Here is a 27,114-nt window from a genome sequence, read left to right as displayed (position 1 = left end):
GTGTGTTTTCTTATTGTTGTTTTCCTTTTGAGACAGTCTCGCTCTGTCGCCCAGGCTGGAGTGCAGTGGCGCAGTCTCGGCTCCACCTCCGAGGTTCAAGTGATTCTTGTGTCTCAGCCTCCCGAGTAGCTGGGATTACAGGTGTGTACCACCATGCCTGGCTCACTTTTTTTTTTTTTTTTTTTTTGAGACAGCGTCTCACTCTATTGCCCAGGTTGGAGTGTGGTGGCGTGATCTTGGCTCACTGCAACTTCTGCTTCCAAGGTTCAAGTGATTCTCCTGCCTCAACCTCCCAAGTCGCTGGAACTACAGGCACCCGCCACCACGCCCGGCTAATTTTTGTATTTTTAGTAGAGACGGGATTTTACCATGTTGCCCAAGCTTGTTTTGAACTCCTGACTGTGGGTGATCTGCCCACCTCGGCCTCCCAAAGTCCTGGGATTATAGGCGTCCGCCACTGTGCCCAGCCTAAATTTATTGTTTTAATTGGCAAAATTATATACATTTATGGTGTACAACATGATGTTTTGAAATATGTAGAATATGTGAAATTGTTAAATCAAACTAATTAACAAATGCCTTACCTCTCATACTTTTTTTTTTTTTTTTGTGGTGAGAACACTTAAAAACTACTTCCTCAGCCATTTTCAAGTATATATCTTTTTTTTTTTTTTTTTGAGACGGAGTCTCGCTCTGTCGCCCAGGCTGGAGTGCAGTGGCCGGATCTCAGCTCACTGCAAGCTCCGCCTCCCGGGTTCACGCCATTCTCCTGCCTCAGCCTCCCGAGCAGCTGGGACTACAGGCGCCCCGCCACCTCGCCCGGCTAGTTTTTTGTATTTTTTAGTAGAGACGCGGTTTCACCGTGTTAGCCAGGATGGTCTCGATCTCCTGACCTTGTGATCCGCCCGCCTTGGCCTCCCAAAGTGCTGGGATTACAGGCTTGAGCCACTGCGCCCGGTGTGGCCATTTTTTTTTGAGACAGAGTCTGGCTCTGTCACCAGACTGGAGTGCAGTGGCGCAACCTCGGCTCACTGCAGCTTCTGCCTCCCAAGTTCAAGCAGTTCTCCGCCTTCAGCCTCCTGAGTAGCTGGAACTACAGGTGTGTGCCACTGCACCCGGCTAATTTTTGTATTTTTAGTAGAGATGGGATTTCATCATGTTGGCTAGGATGTTCTTGATCTCCTGACCTCATTTGTAATCCCAAAGCCTTGGGATTACAGGCATGAGCCACTGCACCCGGCCTTAATATTGTATCATTTTATGAAAAATGTAAGATTCTCACAACAGTATGATTCCATTTACATCCCCAATATTGTCTTCTGTGCTATGATAGTCTTACATTTTATGAGTGTTGTAAAATCTCACAATACAATATTTTTGTTTTTGCTTTAAACAGTTTTCCTTTAAAGAAATTTTAAAAATATAAAAGACAATTTTAGGCTGGGTACAGTGGATCATGCTGTAATCCCAGCACTTTGGGAAGCTGAAGTTAGAGGATTGCTTGAGGCCAGGAGTTTGAGACCAGCCTCAGCAATATATCACCTCTAAAAAAAATTTAGAAATTAGCTGGGTGTGGTGGTGCATGTCTATAAACCCAGCTACTTAGAAGGCTGAAGTGGGAGGATGGTTTTAGCCCAGGACTTCAAGGCTGCTGTGAGCTATGGTTGTGCCACACAGTGAGAGACCCTTCTCTAAAGAAAAAAAGAGGAAATTTTGGCCTTTCTCTTTTCACAAGTTTTTCCACTCCATTATCTCTCCTCTCCTTGTGGACTCCTATTACAGGTGTTATAGTTTGATATTGGCCCAGGAGACACTAAGACTCTGTTCATTTTGTCCTTTCTGTTTTTCCAACCTTGATAATTTTTATTGGTCTTTCAAGTTTATTTTAGCTTTACTCTGTACTTTTTAATCTTTTGTTAACTCTCTATGGTGAATTTTTCATTTCTGATATTGTACTTTTCCATGAATCCCATTTTTTATATTTTTCATTTTTCTGCTTACATGTTATCTCATTATAGGCTTTTTTTTTTTTTTTTTAAATGGAGGCTCACTCTGTTGCCCAGGCTGGAGTGCAGTGGTGTGATCTTGTCTTACTACAACACCCACCTCCCAGGTTCTCAGCGTCCCAAGTAGCTGGGATTGGATTACAAGCTTGCACCACCATACCCAGCTAATGTTTTATATTTTTGGTAGAGACAGGGTTTCACCATGTTGGCCAGGCTGGTCTTGGAACTCCTGACCTTAAGTGATCTGCCTGCCTCGGCCTCCCAAATTGCTGAGATTACATGCATGAGCCACCATGACCAGTCTATGTTTTCCTTTTAATTCTTTTTTTTTTTTTTTTTTTTTTTTTTGAGACAGAGTCTCGCTGTATTGCCCAGGCTGGAGTGCAGTGGTGCGATCTCCACTCACTGCAACCTCCGCCTTCCGGGTTTAAGCGATTCTCCTGCCTCAATCCCCTAGTAGCTGGGACTACAGGCGCCTGCCACCACACCCGGCTAATTTTTCTATTTTAAGTGGAGATGGGGTTTCACCGTGTTAGCCAAGATCGTCTCGATCTCCTGACCTCATGATCTGCCCACCTCAGCCTCCCAAAGTGCTGGGACTACAGGCATGAGCCACCATGGCCAGCTCTTCCTTTTAATTCTTTTGAAAAGAATTATTTTTATTTTTTTTTGAGACAGAGTCTCACTTCGTCACCCAGGCTGAAGTGGAATGGTGCGATCTCGGCTCACTGCAACCTCCACTCCACCTCCACTGCAAGTGATTCTCCTGCCTCAGCCTCCCAAGTAGCTGGGATTACAGGTGCCCACGACCAGGCCCGGCTACTTTTTGTATTTTTAGTAGAGATGGGGTTTCACCATGTTGGCCAGGCTGATCTTGAACTCCTGACCTCAGGTGATCCGCCCATCTGGGCCTCTAAAAGTGCTAGGATTACAGGTGTGAACCAGCATTCCTGGCCTCCTTTTAATTCTTGAACGTGTTTATGATAGTTGTATTAAGTCCTTTTCTGTTAATTCCAACATCTAGGTCCCTTTTTCTTCTGACCTTTTTTCTAGATTTCAAAAATTATTATTTTTAGAATCAGGGTCTTGCTCTGTCGCCCTGGCTGGAGTGCAGTGGCACAACTGTAGCTCACTGCAACCTCAAACTCCTGGCCTCGAATGATCCTCCTGCCTTTGTCTCCCAAAGCTCTGGGATTATAGGTGTGAGCCACTTTACTTGGCCCTTTTCTGTAGATCCTGTCTCATTTTCATCCACCTTTGCAAGTCTAGTACTTCTTTATTGTATGCTAGACATTATGAATGTTACAGATTATGATATGCAGTCTGGATTTTGTTGCCTTCCTTTCAAGGGCTTTCAGTTTTTTTGTTTTGTTTTGAAACAGGGTTTTGCTCTGTTGCCCAGGCTGGAGTGCAGTGGCACAATCTCAGCTCACTGCAACCTCCACCTCCTGGGTTCAAGTGATTCTCCTGACTCAGCCTCCTAAGTAGCTGGGATTACAGGTGTGTGCCACCGCATCTGGCTCTGGGTAATTTTTGCTTTTTTTTTTTGGTTTTAAGGAGCGGAGACTTTAATAGACAAGAAAGAAGGCAGAAGGAAGAGGCTCCCTCATACAGAGACAGAAGGAGTGGGGCTCCAAAGCTGAAAGAGGAGATTCCCCCCGCTTTTTTTTTTTTTTTTTTTTTTTTTTGACGGAGTCTCCCTCTGTCGCCCAGGCTGGAGTGCAGTGGTGTAATCTTGGTTCACTGCAACCTCCGCCTCCCCAGTTCAAGTGATTCTCTTGCCTCAGCCTCCTGAGTGGCTGGGAGTACAGGCACACGCCACCACGCCTGGCTAATTTTTGTATTTTTAGTAGAGATGGGATTTCTCCATGTTGGCCAGGCTGGTCTGGAACTCCTGACCTCAGGTGATCTGCCCGCCTTGGCCTCCCAAAATGCTGCAATTACATGTGTGAGCCACCACACCCGGCTGAGGGGCTTTAAGTTTTGTTCTGGTAGGTAAATTACTGGCAAATCCTCTTGTTCCTGTCAGGTTTGGTTTTAAGTTCTGTTTAGGCAGATTTATTTTGTTTTTGTCTTTGGTCCTAAGGCATGGACTTTATTCTAGCACTTAGTCCTTACTCCTGACGCACAGTCTTTTGAGGATCTCAACTGAATGCCCAAGACGTTCGGCATGTTCTTTTCACTCTGGCTGGATTTGAACTCCCGCATGTCCCACCACTGAGCAAACTCTGGTATCTCTTTTCAGCTGTCAATCCTGCAACAGTTGTTCTCTGCTGGGCCTCGCAGAGTCTCACTCTGTACATGCATAGCCTACAGCCCAGCCTTTTTTGGCCACAGACGCAAGAGGAATTCCCATGTAAACCTAACCTCCCCCTCCCCCTGCCCCCTCTCCCCACCTCGCTCCTCTCCCCTCCCCCCTCCCTCCTCTCCCCTCCCCCTCCCTCCTCTCCCCTCCCCCCTCCCTCCTCTCCCCTCCCCTTCTCCCTCCCCTCCCCTCCCGTCCAGAGTCTTACTCTGTTGCAGAACAATTTATTATATGCAATGGCACCATCTCAGCTCACTGCAACCTTCACCTCCCAGGTTCAGGTGATTCTCCTGCCTCAGCCTCCCAAGTAGTTGGGATTACAGGCACGTGCCACCATGCCCAGCTAATTTTTGTATTTTTAGTAGAGACGGGGTTTCACCATGTTGGCCAGCATGGTGTCCAACTCTTGACCTCAAGTGATCAGCCTTCCAAAGTGCTGAGATTACAGACTGCATGTAAACTTCTGTCTCTTCCCACTCCCTGTGAGCCTGCTCCCTTCTTTTCTGTACCCTGTCCTGCACATTCCAGCTACTTCAGCAGCCCCAAACACTGATTTCTGCCTCTGTAGCTCAGCAAGAATACTTCTTTGCTTGGAACCCACTTTCCTCCACTGTAATTGGGAAATTGTCCCCAGGCAGAAAGCCAGGACAAACATGGGGTTCATCTTTTCTATTTCCCTTTTTCTCAAAGATCATAGTCTATTTTGCCTTTTTTTCAATAACTGAAAACATCTGCCTCTGATTTTCTCCAGTTTTCTAGTTGTTTAAGATTGTTGGGCCAGGCGCGGTGGCTGACACCCGTTATCCCAGCACTTTGGGAGGCTGAGGTGAGTGGATCACTTGAGGTCAGGAGTTTGAGACCAGCCTGGCCACATGGTGAAACCCCATATCTACTAAAATACAAAAAATTAGCTGGGCATGGTGGCGCACAACTGTAATTCCAGCTACTCAAGAGGCTGAGGGAGGAGAATCTCTTGAACCTGGGAGACAGAGGTTGCAGTGAGCCGAGGTCGTGCCACTGCACTCCAGCCTGGACGACACAGCAAGACTGTGTCTCAAAAAAAAAAAAAAAAAGGTTGTTGGATGAGTTCATCATCACTGAGAGTGGAAGTCCTACTTTCACTTTCATTATGTAAACATCTTTTTAGAAATATAGTTGACATGTAATAAATTGTTCATACTTACAGTGTACAATTTGATGAGTTTTGACTTATGTGTATACCCATGGAACTATTAGCATAATGAAGAAATGAAGATAAGGCTCCTCCTGTTCTTTAAAATTGGAGACAACTGACTGTGCATGGTGGCTCCCACCTGTAATCCCAGCACTTTGGGAGGCCAAGCCAGGTGGACCACTTGAGGTCAGGAGTTTGAGGCCAGCCTGGCCAACATGGTGAAACCCTGTCTCTACTAAAAAAAAAAAAATATCTATATCTATATCTATATCTATATATCTATATATCTATATATATATAAAATTAGCTGGGTGTGGTGGCGGGCACCTGTAATCCCAGCTACTCAGGAGGCTGAGGCAGGAGAATCGCTTGAATCCGGGAGGTAGAGGTTGCAGTGAGTTGAGATGGCGCCATTGCACTCCAGCCTGGGCAACAGAGTGAGACTCCATCTTCAAACAAACAAACAACAACAACAACAAAAAATAAGACTCAGCTATAAAACCATCTAAGCCTGATGCCTTTTAAAATGAATACTTACTTTTCTAATTTATTTTATTTCTATTTTATTTTATTTTATTTATTTATCTATCTATTTTTGAGATGGAGTCTAGCTCTGTCACCCAGGCTGGAGTGCAGTGGTGCCATCTTGGCTCACTGCAACCTCCACCTCCCCAATTCAAGTGATTCCTGTGCCTCAGCCTCCCGAGTAGTTGGGACTACAGGTGCAAGCCACGAGACCTGGCTAATTTTTGTCTTTTTGATAGAGACAGGGTTTTGTCATGTTGGCCAGTCTGGTCTTGAATTCCTGACCTCAGGTGATCTACCCGCCTCAGCCTCCCACAGTACTAGGATTAGAAGTGTGAGACACCGTGTCTAGCTTCTAATTTCTTTTGTAGTTATTAGTGTATTTACATCTTCTCTCTCTTCTTAGGAAAATTATAACATTTTATTTTTTTAAAAATAAGGAAGTCATTATTTCTCCTATATTTTTCTTTCTTTCTTTTCTTTCTTTCTTTCTCTCTTTCTTTCTCTCGCTCTCTCTCTCTCTTTCTTTCTTTCTCTTTTTTTTTTTTTTTTTTGAGACGGAGTCTTGCTTTGTCACCCAGGCTGGAGTGCAGTGGTGTGATCTTGGCGATCTCCCTGCGTGATTCACCACTCCCGGCCCTATCTTTTCTTTTCTTTTCTCTTTTCTTTTCTTTTCTTTCCTTTTTCCTTCCCTTCCCCTTCCCCTTCACCTTCCTTTTTTTTTTTTTTTTTGAGACGGAGTCATGCTCTGTCGCCCAGGCTGGAGTGCAGTGGCCGGATCTCAGCTCACTGCAAGCTCCGCCTCCCGGGTTCACGCCATTCTCCTGCCTCAGCCTCCCGAGTAGCTGGGACTACAGGCGCCCGCCACTTCGCCCAGCTAGTTTTTTGTATTTTTTAGTAGAGACGGGGTTTCACCGTGTTAGCCAGGATGGTCTCGATCTCCTGACCTCGTGATCCGCCCGTCTCGGCCTCCCAAAGTGCTGGGATTACAGGCTTGAGCCACCGCGCCCGGCCTCTTTTCTTTTTTTGAGACACAGTCTCACTCTCGCCCAGGCTAGAGTGTGATGGCACGATCTTGGCTCATTGCAACCTCCGCCTCCCAGGTTCAAGTGATTCTCATGCCTCAACCTCCCAAGTAGCTGGGACTACAGGTCCGAGCCACCATGCCAGGCTAACTTTTGTATTTTTAGTACAGACAGAGTTTTGCCATATTGCCCAGGCTGGTCTCAAACTCCTGGCCTCAAGCAATCCCCCTCTGCCTCAGCCTCCCAAAGTGCTGGGATTACAGGTTTCCCTAGATTTTCTAAGTATTTGGCACAGAGTTACACATAATAACCTTTTGTAATTCTTTTTTTTTTTTTTTTTTTTCCCGAGACAAGATCTTGCTCTGTTGTCCAGGCTGGAGTGCAGTGACTTGATGTCAGCTCACTGCAGCCTCCGCCTCCTGGGTTGAAGCAATTCTTGTGCCTCAGCCTCCCGAGTAGCTGGGACTACAGGCGTGCGCCACCATACCCGGTTAATTTTTGTACTTTTAGTAGAAATGGGGTTTCACCATGTTGACCAGACTGGTCTTGAATTCCTGACCTCGTGATCTGCCCATCTCAGCCTCCCAAAGTTCTGGCATTACAGGCATGAGCCACCACGCCTGGTCCCTCTTGTGCCTTTAAGAGTGAGTCCTATTCTTTTTTTTTCTTTTTTTTTTTTTTTTTGAGACGGGGTCTTGCTCTGTCGCCCAGGCTGGAGTGCAGTGGCCGGATCTGAGCTCGCTGCAAGCTCTGACTCCCGGGTTTATGCCATTCTCCTGCCTCAGCCTCCCGAGTAGCTGGGACTACAGGCGCCCGCCACCTCATCCGGCTAGTTTTTTGTATTTTTTAGTAGAGATGGGGTTTCACCGTATTAGCCAGGATGGTCTCGATCTCCTGACCTCGTGATCCGCCCGTCTCGGCCTCCCAAAGTGCTGGGATTACAGGCTTGAGCCACCGCGCCCGGCCAAGAGTGAGTCCTATTCTTAAGACGGCCCTCCTAAACTGAGAGAGAGACTACTGCGTGTCCTGCCAGATGGAATTTTTTTTAAAAAAAGCATTCTTGCAGCCGGGCACAGTGGCTCAGGCCTGTAATCCCAGTACTTTGGAAGGCTGAGGCTGGTGGATCACCTGAGATCAGGAGATAGAGACCAGCCTGGACAGCATGGTGAAACCCCGTCTCTCTACTAAAAATACAAAATTAGCTGGGCGTGGAGGTGTGCACCTGTAATCCCAGCTACTCCGGAGGCTGAGTCAGGAGAATCCCTTAGAACCCAGGAGGTGGACGTTGCAGTGAGCCGAGATTGCACCACTGCACTCCAGCCTCGGTGACAGAGCAAGACTCTGTTTCAAAAAAAAAAAAAAAGAAGAAGAAGAAGTATTCTTGCATTCTGTTTTTTGTTTGTTTTTAGGGACAGGGTCCCACTCTGTCACCTAGGCTGGAGTGCAGTGGCAGAATCATAGTTCAAACTCCTGGGCTGAAGAGCCATCCTCTTGCCTCAGTCTCCCTAGTAGCTGGGACTTCAGGCACCAGCCACTGCGCCTGGCTCTTATATTCTTTTAAAAATTACAATTCAGTGGTTTTAGGATACATATTCCCAAGTTTGTACAGCTATCACCACAATTTTATAGCATTTTACACTTTTTTTTCTTTTCCTTTTTGTGGAGAATGGGGTCTCGCTATATAGTCCAGGCAGGTCTCGAACTCCTGGGCTCAAGCTATCCTCCCACCTCTGCCTTGCTGAGAGCTGGGATTACAGGCATGAGCCACTGCACCTGGCAATTTTATAGCATTTTAATCACCTCAAAAAGAAATCCTGTACCTTTTGGCAGTCACCCCCAGCTTCCTCATCTATCTTCTATCCCACCCCAAATCCTAGGCAACCACTAATCTACTTTCTTTTTTTTTTTTTTTTTTTGAGACAAAGTCTCACTCTATCAGCTGGAGCGCAGCAGCATGATCTTGGCTCGCTGCAACCTCTATCTCCTGAGTTCAAGTGATTCTCATGCCTTAGCCTCCTAAGAAACTGGGATTACAGGTGCGGACCACCACGCCCAGCTAATTTTTTGTATTTTTAGTAGATACGGGGTTTCACCATGCTGGTGAGGCTGGTCTCGAACTCCTGACCTCATGATCTGCCCACCACCTCGGCCTCCAAAGTGCTGGGATTACAGGCATGAGTCACCGTGCCCACCTTTCTTTTGTTTCGCTCTCTTTTTTTTTTTTCTTTGGTTTTTCTCCTCCCTGCCTCCTGCCCTGTCACCCCATGCCGGAGTGCAGTGGCATGATTGTACCTCACTGCAGCCTTGAACTCCTGGGCTCAAGCGATCCTCCCATCTTAGTCTCCCATGTAGCTAGAACTGTAGATAAGCACCACCCTGCCTGGCTAATTTGTTAAATTTTTTTGTAAAGTTAGCTACTCAGGAGGCTGAGGCACCAGAATCGCCTGAACCTGGGAGGTGGAGGTTGCAGTGAGCCGAGATCGTGCCACAGCACTCCATCCTGGGCAACGAGCAAGGCTCCATCTAGAAAAAAAAAAAGTGTTCAAGGTTCATATATGTTGTATGCAGTGTTAGTATTGTGTTTTTTATGGCTGAATATTATTCCACTATATGAGTATACCACATTTTATTTATTCATTCATCAGTTAACAGCCATTTGGGTTGTTTCCACTTTTTACCTATTATGAATAATACTGCTTTCTTTTTGTTGCACATATCTGGCATATCTTTGATCATCATCTAATTTCATTCTTTTGACCGGGCGCAGTAGCTCACGCCTGTAATCCTAGCACTTTGGGAGGCTGAGGTGGGTTAATCACTTGAGGTCAGGAGTTTGAAACCAGCCTGGCCGGCATGGTGAAACCCTTGTCTCTACTAAAAAAACCAAAACCAGTTAACTGGGTGTAGTGGTGGGCACCTGTAATCCTAGCTACTGGGAAGACTGAGGCAGGAGAATCGCTTGAACCTGGGAGACAGAGGTTGCAGTGAGTCGAAATTGCGCCATTGCACTCCAGCCTGGGCGAAAGAGTGACACTCTGTCTTAAAATAATAATAATAATAATAATAATAATAATAGTTTCATTCTTTTGTTTTATCCTTTCTTTGTCACATTGTTTAGGTGTTTTTCGTTTGTTTGTTTTTTTGTTTTTTTCACATCCAGCTAGAGGCTGGGCACAGTGGCTTATGCCTGTAATCCCAGCACTTTGGGAGGCAGAAGCAGGAGGATCACTTGAGCTCAGAAACCAGCCTGAGCAACAGGGATACCCTGTTTCTTCTTTTTAAAAATATTTTAAAAAATAAAATCCAGCTAGATTTTTTAAAAGTCCAATTTGACAATCTCTGGTTTTGAAAGGGGAATTCAGCCTGTTTATTGTGTGATAACAGGTATATTGGATATTATTTCTTTCATTCAGTTTTAGGCTTACTATTTTATTCTACTGTATTATTTCCTCTTTCTCTTTTCCTTACTTTTGGTGCCTTAATCAAATTCTTTATCCCCCTTTTATTTTATTTTATTTATTTATTTATTTTATTTAATTTTGTTTTTTTAGAGACAAAATCTCGCCGTGTTGCCAAGGGTGGAGTGCAGTGGCACCATCTCGGCTCACTGCAACCTCTGCCTCCCAGGTCAAGCGAGTCTCCTGCCTCAGCCTCCTGGGTGGCTGGGATTATAGGTGCATGCCACTATGCCCAGATACTTTTTTTATTTTTAGTAGAGACAGGTTTCATCATGTTGATGAGGCTGGTCTTGAACTCTTGACCTCAAGTGATCCTCTCACCTCAGCCTCCCAAAGTGCTGGAATGACAGGCGTGAGCCACTGCGCCTGGCCTATCCCTCTATTATTTTAGAAACTCTGCTATGCTTTCTCAATTCTAGCATAGCTACCTTCCTATTGCTAACATCATAATCAAAGGTATATTTATCTGTTGACATATCACAAAGAAAGAAAGACTAAACATTTAGATCAAAATTATTTTTCTATTCCCCCCAGTCCCAACACCTCCATTTTGCTAAAGTAGATTGATAGTTCTACGCTAGGGTTTTCATTGGGTTTCTCTTTAGTCCAGTTCCTCTGTTTCTTCTCTTAAGATACTTAGAACAATAATTCTGGGGTTTTGGACATTGTTGTAACTTTTTGTCAATACAAGTTTATTATATCCTTTAGCAGAGTAGTATTTTATTTTTACCCCTAAACGACTGCCCATGCCAACCACATTCATGATCTTGAATGAGCAGGATGTGTTCTGATATTTAATAATAATTTTCTGGGCCGGGCGCGGTGGCTTACACCTGTAATCCCAGCACTTTGGGAAGCCGAGGTGGGTGGATCACGAGGTCAGGAGATCGAGACCATCCTGGCCAACGTGGTGATACCCCGTCTCTATTAAAAATACAAAAAAATTAGCCAGGCATGGTGGCAGGTGCATGTAGTCCCAGCTACTCAGGAGGCTGAGGCAGGAGAATCACTTGAACCGAGAAGGCAGAGGTTGCGTTGAGCCGAGATCATGCCACTGCACTCCAGCCCAGGTGACACAGTTAGACTCTGTCTCAAAAAATAAAAAGGAATAATTTTATGGGCTAAGTTCAGTCTCTCACATCTGTAATCTCAATGCTTTGCGAAGCCAAGGCAGGAGAATCACTTGAAGCCAGGAGTTCAAGACCAGCCTGGGCAACAATGTGAGACTGTATTACTGCAAAAAATTAAAAATTACCTGGGTGTGGTAGCACAAGTCTGTAGTCCCACCTACTCGGGAGCCTGAAACAGAAGGATGACTTGAGCTTAGAAGTTGGATGTTGCAGTGAGCTACCATTGCAGCCATTGCAGTCCAGGGGACAGAGTGAGATCCTCTTGAGAGGTGAAGCCAGCTGGAATTCCTGGGTTGAGTGGGGACTTGGAGAACTTTTATTTCTTACAAGAGGATTGTAAAATGCACCAATCAGCACTCTGTAGTTAGGATTGTAAAACGCACCAATCAGCACTCTGTGGCTAGCCAGAGGTTTGTAAAATGGACCAATCAGCGCTCTGTAAAATGGACCAATCAACAGGACGTGGGTGGTGACAAATAAGGGAACAAAAGCTGGCTACCCCTCCCCCAGCCAGCAGTGGCAACTCACTTGGTTTCACTGCCATGGTGTGGAAGCTTTGTTCTTTTGCTCTTAGCAATAAATCTTGTTGCTGCTCAGTCCTTGGGTCTGTGCCACCTTTAAGAGTTGTAACACTCACTGCAAAGGTCCACGGCTTCATTTTTGAAGTCAGTGAGACCAAGAACCCACTGGGAGGAACCAACTCCGGACACACTGTCTCAAAAAAAATTCCATTTTGGGATTCCTTATTATATACATTCTCTCTCTAGCCCAGCGGCTCTTGTCATCTTGTGGAGACTGCAGATGTGTGCTGTGCTTCCCCATGTCCGGGCTTTGCTCATCCGTGTGGAATGTCTTCTTTCCTCCATGCCTATCTGCATCTTTCCAGGCCTATCTTTTACCAGTCTTTTTCTGACCCAAACCAGATGTGAGCACTTTTTCCTTTGAATCTCACAAGGCACCCTGTAACTATTTCTTCTGACATCTACCTCTACTGACATTTGGGCATTCCCATACCTTCAGGCCTCTTCTGTCTTCTAGGGAAAAAAGAAAAGTATCTTTGTATTCCCAGTGTCTGTCACCATCCCTGGCATATAATACATACTGAGCTGAAATGACTAGACATGGGTCAAGGAATCACCAAGTTGGATGGCGAAAGCAGCAGACTTTGATTTAATGAAGACTTTTATACACTTTCATTTTTTCCATCTAAGAGACACATTTGTAGGGAAGAACTGTCTTCATCATGCCCTAGATGTGCTCATTCCTGAGATTCCCCTTTCTTATTTTATTTTTTCAGAGATGGAGTCTTGCCATGTTGCCCAGGCTGGACTCAAACTCCTAGGCTCGAGCGATAGTCCTGCCTTGGCTTCCCAAAGTGCTGGGATTACAGGTGTGAACCACCATACCCATCTGAGATTCCCCATTCTAGAAGGAAAACATCTATCAGTCAGTAATGACATTAATCACTATCCTTCATCCAGGGCTTCCCATTCTCTACTGCTACAATATACTGGGAAGTTTGATCTGTTTAGAAGGTAGGCTTAAAAAAATGGTAATGGCTGAGTGTAGTGGCTCATGCCTGTAATTCCAGCATTTTGGGAGGCCGTGGTGGGTGGATCACTTGAGGTTACGAGTTCAAGACCAGCCTGGGTAACATGGTGAGACCCCATCTCTACTAAAAATACAAAAAAAAAAAAAAAAAAAAGAAAAAAAAAAAGGTGGGCATGGTAGTGCAAGCCTGTGGTCCCAGCTACTTCGGAGGCTGAGGTAGGAGGATGGCCTGAGCCCTGGAGGCGGAGGTTGCAGTAAGCCTAGATTGCACCACTGCACTCTAGTCTGGGTGACACAGTGAGACCCTGTCTAAAAAAAAAAACAAAACATGGATTTTTCATTTATCATCCTGTTTCTTCCATCAACCCGACTCAATTACTAAGGTGTCTATAATAACATATACAGACTACTTAGAAAAAAATTAAATAATTTCTTTCTTTTTATTTTATTTTATTCTACAATTTTTGTTGATATTTAATAGTTGTACATATTTTGGGGCTACATGTGATATTTTGATACATGTATACAATGTGTCATAAAATCAGAGTAACTGGGATATACATCGCTTCAAACATCTTTTCTGCTTCTTGCAAAAAAAAATTTCTCTCTTTCTTAAAATTTCCATTTTGTAAATATTTTTCAAGAGATTGTTGTAGCCGCACGTCTGCTGGTGCTGGAGATAGATACAGTATCATTCCTTCCTCATGGGGTCATGTCTTTTTTGTTTTCTTTTTTTCATTTTTTTTTTTTGTCTGGTTTGTTTTTTTGAAACAGGGTCTCACTCTGTCACCCAGGCTGAAGTGCAGTGGCATGATCACAGCTCACTGCAGCCTTGTCTTCTTGGGCCCACCTCAGCCTCCCGAGTAGCTAAGATTACACCACCACACTGATGTTTTGTAGAGATGGGGTTTCATCATGTTGCCCACTGTACCCAGCTAATTTTGTTATTTTTATAGAGATGAGGTATTGCTGTGTTACCCAGGTTGGTCTCAAACTCCTGGGCTTCAGCGATCCTCCTGCCTTGGCCTCCCAAAGTGCTGGGAGTGAGCTAGGCATGAGTCACCGAACCTGGCTAGGAATCATGGTTTAATGGGAATCACAGAAGTAAAACAGTGCCAGAGAAAGCGTGTATATTTGACCACATGTAATTGTTTTGGTATGGTGGGAGTGTCTCAGCAAGAGATGAAGATTTTCTGTCAATCTTTGTTTTATTTATTTATTTATTTATTTATTTATTTATTTATTTATTTTAGAGGCAGTTTCTCACTCTATCACTCAGGCTGGAGTGCAGTGGTGGGATCATAGCTCACTGTAATGTCAAAGTCCTGGGCTCCAGTGAACCTCCTGCCTGAGCCTTCCCAGTAGCTAGGACTACAGGTGCGGGCCACCAAGCCTGAATAATTTTTTTTTTTTTTTTTTGAGACAGGGTCTTGCTGTTATCCAAACTGGAGTGCAGTGATCTGATCATGGCTTACTGTGGCCTTGAGCTCCTGGGTTCAAGTGATCCTCCTGTCTCAGCCTCACGCATAGCTGGGACTACAGGTATGCGCTACCACGCCTGGCTAAATTTTAAACTTTTTGTAGACTGGCTAATGTAATTTTTTTTTTTTTTTTTTAATAGAGATGGGGGTCTCCCTATGTTGCCCAGGCTGGTCTTGAACTCCTGGCTTCAGTGCCCAGGCTGGTCTTGAACTCCTGGCCTCAGGTGATCCTCCCACCTCAACCTCTGAAAGCATTGGGATTAAACTGTGAGCCACTGTCCCCGGCCTATTTATTTTTTACACATTTAGTACCAAGGTACTGGTGGTTTACTGGTATGACCAAATGGGCCCTCCCTGCTGCAGTTGGTACTTAACAGACATGGGGTAGCTATGGCTCTTAGGAGCTGAACCTAAGGTCCTGGCCTTGGCCTCCCAGCCTGGATACTTCTTTTTTTTCCCTTGAGATGGAATCTTGCTCTTGTCATCCTGGCTCAGCCTGTAGTGCAATGACATGATCTCGGCTCACTACAACCTCTGCCTCCCGGGTTCAAGCGATTCTCCTGTCTCAGCCTCCCGAGTAGCTGGGATTACAGGCACCCGCCACCATGCCCGGGTAATTTTTGTATTTTTTTTTTTTTTTTAGACAGAGTATTGATTTGTTGCCAGTCTGGAGTGCAGTGGCGCCATCCCCGCTCACTACAACCTCTGTCTCCTGGGTTCGAGCAATCCTCGTGCCTCAGCCTCCAGCGTAGCTGGGATAATAGGTGCACGCCACTACCATCCGGCTAATTTTTGTATTTTTTGTAGAGACGGGGTTTCACCATGTTGACCAGGCTGATCTCGAACTCCTGATGTCTGGTAATCCACCCACCTCGGCCTCCCAAAGTGCTGGGATTACAGGCGTGAGCCACCTCGCCCGGCCTGGATACTTCTTATGTGCAGGAGCATATCTGATTCACTCTCTGCTCTGTCCCCAGTGTTGTCACAGTGCCAGGCAGCAGTTGGAGCACCGTAGATAATCATTGCATGAATAGGATGGCCACCCAGGACTCTGGGGAAAATGAGTATTACTCTTTGGTGCCTATTGACAGTTCAGGGCCCCAAGGTGGGTCCTAGGGTGTCTTTGAGCAGTAAGTGCTTATCTGTAGGCCTCATATAACAGATTTACTAAGGGGCACCTACTCACAGAGCAGTGATGCCCTTGATATTGTCAGCCAATTAATTCCTTAAGTACTTCAAGGTAGGATAGGCCTGCTGATTTGATTTTATCTGTCTTTTAAGATTGATCTTTGATTATGTCCCATTCCAGCTGGACCTCCTCCTCGTCCCTCCTCCATTGCTAATGGTGTGGGATCTAATTACCTCATCATCCCTTAATTTATTTATGAAAAAGGCTGAGGTTAAAGAAAAGAAAGAAGAAACTCTCTTTGGCCCTTTGGGGACCTTCTGTAAAAGCTTTCCTTTCTGTTTCTCCCCCTTTATGCACCAAAAAACCCTCCCTTTTTTGTCTCTGGGAGGTTAGAATAGTTCTTGTTTACAAATTTAACTAAATTCAACTTCCCTCCCCGTGCTGGGTGGAGGCCAGCCCTGTGGGTTAAGCCTGGCCTGTCGACTCCCACTGGAATAATCAATCTATCAAAACAACCCATTGATCCTGAGGCAAACCGCTTTCAAAACCACCACACAGTTCCTGGATGTCCTGGCTTCCTCCTCATAAGACACGGGGAAGAGGAGTCTTTTGAAATGGTAATACATGGATACATTCATCTTGTAAAAATTTAACTTCAAAATTCCGTGGAATAAAATGTGAAAGGCACTTTCCTCGCATCCCATCCCACTGTTAACAGCTTCTGATGTATTTTTCTGTTTAGGCCTTTAAACAATGCACATTCATACATGTACACCTACATAAATGTACACTTAATTTTTAAAATAACATAAATGGTATCACTACATAGGTGCCGTTCTGCTAGTTGTTTTCCCGTTTAACATGTTCTGGATATCCAGTCAGACCACAGATCTACGTTTTAACGGCTGTAATCGTATTTCGAAAACCGGATGGAGGCATTATTCATTTGTCCATTTTCCTACTGATGGGTGTTAATATAGATTTCAATTTTTTGGTATTACAAGCTATGTTGCAAGCAGCAGTTCTCTGGGAATTATCCATTCAAGAATGCACTTATTGTGGGCTCCCCATGTGCTCTACTCGGGGTTCGGAGTAAACAAAACTAACCTAAAAATAATTTTGAATGATAGAAAGGGGGCATTTTCTTTTTCAAAGGGGGTGAGACAGGCTGCAGATGGGTCTCTACGCTCTTGCAAGACCATGGAGGCAGTCGAGGTGTCACCCCAGCTGTGAAAATGGGGACCCAGGACCCGCAGATACTGGCGAGGAACAGGGTTGCGGAGCATGAGTCGGCTTTGCACCACGCCCTGGGGTCTCCAGCACTAAGGACTTCAGCACCATGCAGTGCGGCGGGGAGCGGGTCCTGCTGGGCGGGGCCGAGCTGCGCGCGACCCTCGGCGCGCTCGGGGAGGCCCAGACCGGGGTGGCCTCTCTGGCCCCCGCTCCCGCGGGCTCTATGACACCGCACTGGCTCGCGGGACGGGGCGGGGTTGGCTGATGGGGAGGAGACAACTTCGCGCTACAAGACTCGCGGTGACCCTTACGCGGAAATCTCTCGCGAGAATTCGAAAGTACCGCGCCTGCGTACTGCAGTAGCGCCGGGTGGCGGTGGCAGTTTGGCTGCGGGTGTGTGAAGGGAGTCAGTGTGGAGGCCACAGGGTACTCGCCACGATGAGCAGCACCTTAGCTAAAATCGCGGAGATAGAAGCCGAGGTAATGGACGCAGCTGGCGCTTCACTCTTACTCTGAGCATCCCTTCTTCGGTGGCGTCGCTCCTTTCTGTTCTTCCTTGAGCCGCGTCAGGACCGGGCCTAGATTCCGCGACTTCTCTCAGCGAGGCCCGTGTTGCGACTGCCCTCCGCCACAACTTGGAGTCCCCAACTCTACTCAGTCAGGGCCCGCTTTCCCCTCGTCCCGCGCCCACGCTCCCGGACTCCCCTTTGTCCGGGCCCGCGTTCCCCACCCCTGCACCTTAGGCCCTTGGTGTGTACCCCCTCCCAGTGTTTGGCTCCTGTTCTGTTGTTTCTTTCCGTTTTTTTTTCTTTGAGCAGCACTGAATCCTGTCCCTTATTCCATCTCTGACTTGGTCAGATGCTTCAGAATCTTTCGTTAGCATCCTTCGCTGCATCCCCTTATTCCCCCTTTTCCCCAGTCTCTACCCTAATGACCCCCTGATTCAGAGTATTTGCTCCCGGTAATCTGTTCTGGAAGTAAAATGACATCTGTGTGGGAACAGTTTATTTCACCTGGATAATGTGTGATTCCATTGCCTGCGGCCTTCAGAGCGCTTTACAGTTAGGAAAGTGGTGTCCCAGTGTCACATGGGTCCTAACAGCTACAAACAGTAGAAAAGGAACCCGCAGATGGGTTTTAGTCTAGTCTGGGGGCACTAATTGGAATGACCTTAATCGTCTCTCCTCTTTGGGCCTTACTTTGCTTTGTAGTGAGGGAAATAAGCTGAATGGGGGAGAGAATGGATTTTTTACTCTTTTAAAGCCTGTAAAATGGGTATGCTAACATTAGTAGTACTTCGGGAAAAAAATTATTCTCTCAAAGCTGGGGGAAGCGTTCACTGCTTCTAATTTATGGCTGTGATTCCTCCCTTTTAGATGGCTCGGACTCAAAAGAACAAGGCCACAGCACACCACCTGGGGCTGCTTAAGGCTCGTCTTGCTAAGCTTCGTCGAGAACTCATTACTCCAAAGGGTGGTGGTGGTGGGGGTCCAGGAGAAGGTTTGTGCTTTTCTTCAATATATATACTTTTAGGTATAATTCTTGTCAAAATAGTACATACATGTGGTTTAAAAATAACTGAAGATGGCCCAGTGCAATCCTAGCACACTGGGAGGCTGAGATAGGAGGATTGCTTGAGACCAGGAGTTCAAGACCAGCCTGATCAACATAGACACCCCATCTCAAAAAAAAAAAAACCAGAAACTTTTTTTTTTTTTTTGAGACGGAGTTTCGCTCTTACTGCCCAGGCTGGAGTACAATGGCGAGATCTCAGCTCACCCCAACCTCTGCCTCCTGGTTTCAAGTGATTCTCCTGCCTCAGCCTCCCGAGTAGCTGGGATTACGGGCATGCGCTACCATACCCAGCTAATTTTTGTATTTTTATTGGAGACGGGGTTTCTTCATGTTGGTCAGGTTGGTCTCGAACTCCTGACCTCAGGTGATCCACCCACCTCGGCCTCCCAAAGTGCTGGGATTACAGGCATGAGCCACCGTGCCCAGCCAAAAAAAAAAAAGTTTTTTAAAAAGAGAAAAACAAGATGTTCTACTAAAGTAGATTTATATTTTCTAAGTATGAATTCTTGAACCGTGTTTATTTTTATTCTGCCGGTTTCAGAGGCAAATGGATATTGTCTAAGTGTACTGTAGTTTTATTTATATCCTGCCCTGATACAAAATGATTTACATGTGCTGGGTGCAGTGGCTCACCCTTGTAATCCCAGCACTTTGGGAGGCTGAGGCAGGAGGATTGCGTGAGGCCAGGAGTTCGGAACCAGCAAAGCCCTGTCTCTACGGGCTTACAAATGAGGCATAGGTATGAAAGAAGATGTACAAAATATAAAAAATTATCCTAGCATAGTGGTGCATGTCTGTGGTCTCAGCTACTTGGGAGGCTGAGTTGGGAGGACTGCTTGAACCCAGGAGGTTGAGGCTGCAGTGAGTTGTGATGGCGCCACTGTACTCCATCCTGGGTGATAGAGTGAGATCTCATGTTAAGAAAACCAAAGTAGGGCCGGGTGTGGTGGCTCACTCCTGTAATCCCAGTGCTTCGGGAGGCCGAGGTGGGTGTATTACAGGTCAGGAGTTTGAGACCAGCCTGACCAACATGGTGAAACCCCATTTCTGCTAAAAATACAAAAATTAGCTGGGTGTGGTAGCATGCACATGTAATCCCAGCTACTCAGGAGGCTGAGGCGGGAGAATGACTTGAACCTGGGAGGTGGAGGTTGCTGTGAGCCGAGATCATGTACTCCAGCCTGGGTGACAGAGCTAGACTCTGTCTCAAAAAAAAAAAAGAAAACCAAAGTAGATTTACACTGGCTTACAGAAATATGTAAATCAGTATCATCAACAGGATTAAAAATAAGTAAGGAAATTGATGCAAAGGGAAAATGTACGAAAAATAAGTTGAAGCCAAGAGGGATAAGATAGATTTAGGACTAAAAGGAATGGTGTAAGATCTGTGCACCTGGTAGAGAAGGGTCACAAATTTGATTCTAAACTTGTTTGCAGCCATTGTAAAAAAAAAAAAAAAAAAAAAAAGGGCTGGGCGCGGTGGCTCAAGCCTGTAATCCCAGCACTTTGGGAGGCCGAGACGGGCGGATCACGAGGTCAGGAGATCGAGACCATCCTGGCGAACACCGTGAAACCCCGTCTCTACTAAAAAATAGAAAAAACTAGCCGGGCGAGGTGGCGGGCGCCTGTAGTCCCAGCTACTCGGGAGGCTGAGGCAGGAGAATGGCGTAAACCCGGGAGGCGGAGCTTGCAGTGAGCTGAGATCCGGCCACTGCACTCCAGCCCGGGCTACAGAGCGAGACTCCGTCTCAAAAAAAAAAAAAAAAAAAAGGAAAACCCAGTCAGTCATGCAATTTACAGAATTTGTAAGACAAAAAACAAAAACAAAACTCTTCTTAATTAATTAATTTGTTTATTTTAGTTATAAAACGGTGGCTGCTCCATAGGCAGAGCAGGGCTACACCATAGGTAGAGTAGCTAACAACCTTATTTTTGGATCATGTTTCATACATATGTTTGAATTTTCCTTTTTTTTTTTTTTTTTTTTTCCCGGAGACAGGATATTGCTCTGTTGCCCAGGCTGGAGTACAGTGGTATGATCACAGCTCACTGCAGCCTCAACTTCCTGGGCTCAAGTGATCCTCCCACCTCAGCCTCTCAAGTAGCTGAGACCTACAGGCGTACACCACTATGCCTGGCTAATTTTTGTATTTTTTGTAGAGACAAGGTTTTGCCATGTTGCTCAGGCTTGACCTGAATTCCTGGGCTCAAGAGATCCTCCTGCCTCAGCCTCTGGAATAGCAAGGACTATAGATGTGTGCCACTGTGCCTGACTTTTTTGAATATAGTTTTTTTTTTTTTTTTTGAGGTGGAGTCTTGCTCTGTCACCCAGGCTGGAGTGTAGTGGCGTGATCTCCGCTCACTGCAAGCTCCGCCTCCCGGGTTCACGCCATTTTCCTGCCTCAGCCTCCCGAGTAGCTGGGACTATAGGCGCCCGCCACCACGCCCGGCTACTTTTTTGTATTTTTTAGTAGAGATGGGGTTTCACCGTGTTAGCCAGATGGTCTCGATCTCCTGACCTTGTGATCCGCCCACCTTGGCCTCCCAAAGTGCTGGGATTACAAGCGTGAGCCACCACGCCCGGCCTGAATACAGTTTTTTTTAATATCAAACACTGCATTGAATTTTGTGAATTGCTGTGCCCTTAAGTTTTGTGTGCTTGAGTTCTCCTTTAAAGGTAAACCATAAAAAGTTTGAGAAATAGTGCCTAGAGGGATAGGCAGTAAAAATATGAAAGAAATTACATGAGTCGTAACACTCCTGGGGATAACTCTTCTCTTTTTGGTGTTCATTGATGTTTTAGGTTTTGATGTGGCCAAGACAGGTGATGCTCGAATTGGATTTGTTGGTTTTCCATCTGTGGGGAAGTCGACACTGCTTAGTAACCTGGCAGGGGTATATTCTGAGGTGGCAGCCTATGAATTCACTACTCTGACCACTGTGCCTGGTGTCATCAGATACAAAGGTGCCAAGATCCAGGTGAGTCAAGCCTGCAGACTAAGGAAGGAAAGATATCTATTCTTCATTTAGGAAGAACTTTATTGGGAGCTCACTGTATGCCAGGCCTGATCTTTGATCTACCAGGCACTTACTACCTGGTAGGGGAAATAGAGCAGTACAGTAATAAAAAGGGATAGTGCATGTGAAAATGCAGAGAAAGGGCCGGGCACAGTGGCTCACGCCTGTAATCCCAGCACTTTGGGAGGCCAAGGCGGGCAGATCACCTGAGGTCGGGAGTTTGAGAACAGCCTGGCCAAGATGGAGAAACCCCGTCTCTACTAAAAATATAACATTAGCCAGGCGTGGTGGCACATGCCTGTAATCCTAGCAACTCAGGAGGCTGAGGCAGGAGAATCACTTGAACTACTTTTTCACTTGAGGGTGGGGGCTGGTACTACAGGTGAGCACCACCATGCCTGGCTAATTTTTTATATTTTTAGTAGAGATGGGGTTTCACCATGCTGGTCAGGCTGGTCTCGAACCCCTGACCTTGTGATCCGCCCACGTTGGCCTCCCAAAGTGTGGGATTTACAGGTTTAAGCCACTGCGCCTGACCCCCGGTTGTATTTTTAATGGTCTTTTTTTCCAGCTGGTCGGATGTCCATGCAGAGACACATGTCCCTTTTTGGGATCCTATGTCTAAATGCGTATGACAAGAATGAAGCAGTGTGGACGTATCTGGACCATGGCTTGATTCTAGCTGGTTTCAGAGTCTTGTTGAGAGTCACAGCTTTGGCAGCTCAAGATAATAACTTTTTTTTTTTTGTGGGATGCTATTGACACCTCTTTCAGGACTTTTGAGTATTTCAAAATAGAGTTGCTTAACTCCTCTGCTTCTCTTTCCCAGAAAACCTTCATTCTTTCAGTCTCTTCTGAGCTTAGAGTCCCCCAGCTTTTTTTTGCATGGTGCTCTCTTTCCTCCCTTTGTCCTCTGCCTCTGTTTCTCCTCCTCTTTCTCACTGCACCCTCCACCTCCTGGGTTCCAGCGATTCTCCTGCTTCAGCCTCCCGAGTAAGCTGGGACTACAGGCACGCACCCCCGTGCCCGGCTAATTTTTTATTTTTATTTTTTGTAGAGATGGGGTTTCGCCATACGGCCAGGCTGGTCTCGAGCTCCTGACCTCTTGATCCTCCTGCCTCCGCCTCCCAAAGTGCTGGGATTACAGGCATGAGCCACCACGCCCAGCCAGGTGTCCTTAATCTTAACTGGATTAAGTTGACTGCCCAGAATGTTCCCTAAAAAGCTGTTTCGGCCGGGCGCGGTGGCTCAAGCCTGTAATCCCAGCACTTTGGGAGGCCGAGACGGGCGGATCACGAGGTCAGGAGATCAAGACCATCCTGGCTAACACGGTGAAACCCCATCTCTACTAAAAAATACAAAAAAAAAAAAAACTAGCCGGGCGAGGTGGCGGGCGCCTGTAGTCCCAGCTACTCGGGAGGCTGAGGCAGGAGAATGGCGTAAACCCGGGAGGCGGAGCTTGCAGTGAGCTGAGATCCGGCCACTGCACTCCAGCCTGGGCGACAGAGCCAGACTCCCTCTCAAAAAAAAAAAGAAAAAAAGCTGTTTCATGGGATAGGACTCGTTATCTGACTTGGTGGGGGAAGAATACAGAATTAGACCCACTTAAAGAGGGAGTTTTATTTTTGTTTCTTTTTTTTTGTAAGGAAGGTCTTTAACAGTAAAGGTGCCTAAAAATGGAGTGGTACTTCTTATTTAATGAATTACTATGTGTGAAGAAGTCCAAGTAATGGGTGAACCACCGCTCACCACAGATGTTGTAAAGAGGACTGATGTATCACATAGGCAGATATTGGTCTACAGAGTGGGTGTACAGTGCTTTGAAAATTATGGGACTTAGGTTTTACCTTGCTAAAGTCTGTAGAACTCCTTTTGCACTATACACAGTTGATTTGTGTATTTAAGTTGCCTGCTTTAACTTCTTTTTGTTTTTTTTTTTTGAGACAGAGTCTCGCTCTGTTGCCCAGGCTGGAGTGCAGTGGCACGATCTCAGCTCACTGCAACCTCCGCCTCCTGGGATCATGCCATTCTCCTGCCTCAGGCTCCCGAGTAGCTGGGACTACAGGTGCCCTCCACCACGCCCGGTTAATTTTTTTGTATTTTTAGTAGAGATGGGTTTCACCGTGTTAGCCAGGATGGTCTCGATCTCCTGACCTTGTGATCTGCCTGCCTCAATCTCCCAAATTGCTGGGATTACAGGCGTGAGCCACCGTGCCTGGCCTCACCTGCTTTAACTTCTAAAGGCATTGGAGTTTGAAGTAGTTTAACATTCAATTCCTTAAAATTCTGTAATTCAATTTTTTTTTTTTTTTTTTGGAGACAGCATCTTGCTCTGTCTTCCAGTGCAGTGGCATGATCTTGGCTCACTGCAACCTCCGCCTCCTGGGTTCAAGCAATTCGCTGAGTAGCTGGGATTTCAGCCACACGCCATCACACCCAGCTAATTTTTTGGTGTTTTTAGTAGAAATGGAGTTTCACCATGTTTGCCAGGCTGGTTTTGAACTCCTGACCTCAAGTGATCTGCCCACCTCGGCCTCCCAAAATGCTGATTACAGGCGTGAGCCACTGCACCCGGCCCCATGATATAAATAAATATGTTTTTCTTAGATTTTGGTTGGTTGTAACATGAAATTCAGATATATAAAGCCTTGACTGTTTACTGAATGTTGCTTATTAGGCATTGACTGTTTTTTTTTTTTTTTTTTTTTTTTTTTTGAGGCGGAGTCTCGCTCTGTCGCCCAGGCTGGAGTGCAGTGGCCGGATCTCAGCTCACTGCAAGCTCTGCCTCCCGGGTTCCCGCCATTCTCCTGCCTCAGCCTCCCGAGTAGCTGGGACTACAGGCGCCGCCACCACGCCCGGCTAATTTTTTGTGTTTTTAGTAGAGACGGGGTTTCGCCGTGTTAGCCAGGATGGTCTCGATCTCCTGACCTCATGATCCGCCCGTCTCGGCCTCCCAAAGTGCTGGGATTACAGGCTTTAGCCACCGCGCCCGGCCGGCATTGACTGTTTTATTGAATGTTGTTATTGAATGTTGAATCATTAATTGCTACATTTAAATTCTTAAACCTAACTTTTAAAATATTTTCATCTGAAGAAAAGCTAAATTTAGGTTGCCTTTACTTTTGTAAAGGCCTTAATAAATTTTCTTTTTTTTGAGAAGGAGTCTCGCTCTGTCGCCCAGGCTGGAGTGCAGTGGTGCGATCTTGGCTCGCTGCAAGCTCCGCCTCCTGGGCTCACGCCATTCTCCTGCCTCAGCCTCCCGGATAGCTGGGACTACAGGTGCCCACCACCACGCCTGGCTAATTTTTTTGTATTTTTAGTAGAGACGGAGTTTCACTATGTTAGCCAGGATGGTCTCGATCTCCTGACATCGTGATCTGCCTGCCTTGGCCTTACAAAGTGCTGGGATTACAGGCGTGAGCCACCATGCCCTGCCTCTTTTTTTTTTTTTTTGAGACGGAGTCTCGCTCTGTCGCCCAGGCTGGAGTGCAGTGGCCAGATCTCAGCTCATTGCAAGCTCCGCCTCCCAGGTTCCCGCCATTCTCCTGCCTCAGCCTCCCGAGTAGCTGGGACCACAGGCGCCGCCACCTCGCCCGGCTAATTTTTTGTGTTTTTAGTAGAGACAGGGTTTCGCCGTGTTAGCCAGGATGGTCTCGATCTCGTGACCTTGTGATCCGCCCGTCTCGGCCTCCCAAAGTGCTGGGATTACAGGCTTGAGCCACCGCGCCCGGCCGCCTCTTTTTTTTTTAAAGAGACAGAGTCTTGCTGTGTTGCCCAGGCTGGAGTGCAGTGGCGCGATTCGGCTCACTGCAACCTCTGCCTCCAGAATTTAAGTGATTTTTGTGCCTCAGCCTCCCAAGTAGCTGGGACTACATGCGCATGCCTCCACACCTGGCTAATTTTTGTATTTTCAGTAGAGATGGGGTTTCGCCATGTTGGCCAGACTGGTCTTGAACTCCTGACTTCGTGATCTGCATGCCTCGGCCTCTCAAAGTTCTGAGATTATAGACTTGAGCCACTGCACCTGTCTGGGCCTTAATAAATTTTCTGCCTGTGTTCAGCTGCCACAGTTAAAAAGCCCTTGCACTTTTTCCCTCAGTTTATTCTCTCTTTCAGATGATCTTTTTGAGGTTATAGTCATATTCCAGTTTTAACAAGTTTTAGATTATTCGTGTAGATTATTCGAGTTCTCACTAATATCAGTTCTCATACTGTTGGGCGTGTGTATGTGTGTGTGTGTGTGTGTGTGTGTGTGTGTGTGTGTGGGGGGACATTATTTATTTTTTTATTTGAGATGGAGTCTCACTCTGTTGCCCAGGCTGGAGTGCAGTGGTGTGATCTCGGCTCACTACAATCTCCGCCTCCCGGGTTCAAGCGATTCTCCTGTCTCGGCCTCCCAAGTAGCTGGGATTACAGGTGCCCACCACTATGCCCAGCTAATTTTTGTCTTTTTAGTAGAGATGGGGTTTCACCATGTTGGTCAGGCTAGTCTCGAACTTCTGAGCTCAGGTGATCCACTCGCCTCGGCCTCCTAAAGTGCTGGGATTATAAGTGTGAGCAACCGTGCCTGGCCTTTTCTTTTTCTTTTTCTTTTTTTTTTTTTTTTTTTGAGATGAAGTCTCACTGTGTTGCCCAAGCTGGAGTGCAGTGGCACAACCTCGGTTCACTGCAACCTCCACCTCCCGGGTTCAAGTGATTCTCCTGCCTCAGCCTCCTGAGTAGCTAGGACTATAGGTATGTGCCACATGCCCGGCTAATTTTTGTATTGGTGATATTGTCCTCTTTCAGTTGGTTATGGTTGTCTATAGGGTTTCTCTAAAGTTCCTTTTTTTTGGACAGTTAATATATTTTTTAGGGGAGATACTTCAAGAAGATGCAAACCCTGTTTTTCCTCAAGCTTTTGCCTGCTCATTGTAGCATCCATCTGTGGGTCTTGTCTGTAACAGTTATTATTGTACTTTTTGCCTCATGGTAATTCTCCCTCACACTGTCACCCAGGCTGAGTGCAGTGGCACGGGCACGATCATGGCTCACTGCAGCCTCGACTTCCCAGGCTCAAACGATCCTTCCACCTTAGCCTTCCAAGTAGCTGGGACTATAGGCATGCGCCACCATGCCTGACTAATTTTTTATTTTTTGTAGAGACAGAGTCTCAATATGTTGCCCAGGCTGGTCTCGAACTCCTACATACAAGCAGTCCACCTGCCTCAGCCTCCTGAGGTGCTGGGGTTATAGGCATGAGCCACTGTGCTGGGCTTGAGTATGTTCTTTTGTTTTATTTTTATTTTTTCTTTTCTTTTCTTTTTTTTTTTTTGAGTAGGTCCTTGAATGGAGAAGTTGAACTGTCTAGCACCTCCTAAATCAGTTTTCATTGTAGTTTATTTAATGCAAAGTGTATTTCTGTAATTTCTTATATTCTTAGAGCAAAGCATATCTGATTTAAATTATGTTTTGGCCAGGCATGGTGGCTCAAGCCTGTAATCCCAGTACTTTGGGAGGCCAAG

General features: G+C 46.1%; 1 protein-coding gene across 1 annotated transcript in view; it reads left to right on the top strand.

Moving 5' to 3' along the window:
* Positions 1-17,283: 17,283 nt before the first annotated feature.
* Positions 17,284-27,114, top strand: part of DRG1 (developmentally regulated GTP binding protein 1) — a 38,496-nt gene continuing 28,665 nt past the window's right edge. The window contains exons 1-3 of the mRNA XM_050806756.1: positions 17,284-17,497; positions 18,394-18,517; positions 21,396-21,571. Of these exons, the coding sequence (XP_050662713.1) occupies positions 17,456-17,497; positions 18,394-18,517; positions 21,396-21,571 (342 nt within the window). The 5' untranslated portion in view covers positions 17,284-17,455. The remainder of the gene's footprint in view (positions 17,498-18,393; positions 18,518-21,395; positions 21,572-27,114) is intronic.

Source organism: Macaca thibetana, chromosome 10 (assembly GCF_024542745.1).
Source record: "Macaca thibetana thibetana isolate TM-01 chromosome 10, ASM2454274v1, whole genome shotgun sequence".
Taxonomy (NCBI): Eukaryota; Metazoa; Chordata; class Mammalia; order Primates; family Cercopithecidae; genus Macaca; species Macaca thibetana.
This window is presented reverse-complemented; position numbering and strand designations above follow the sequence as displayed.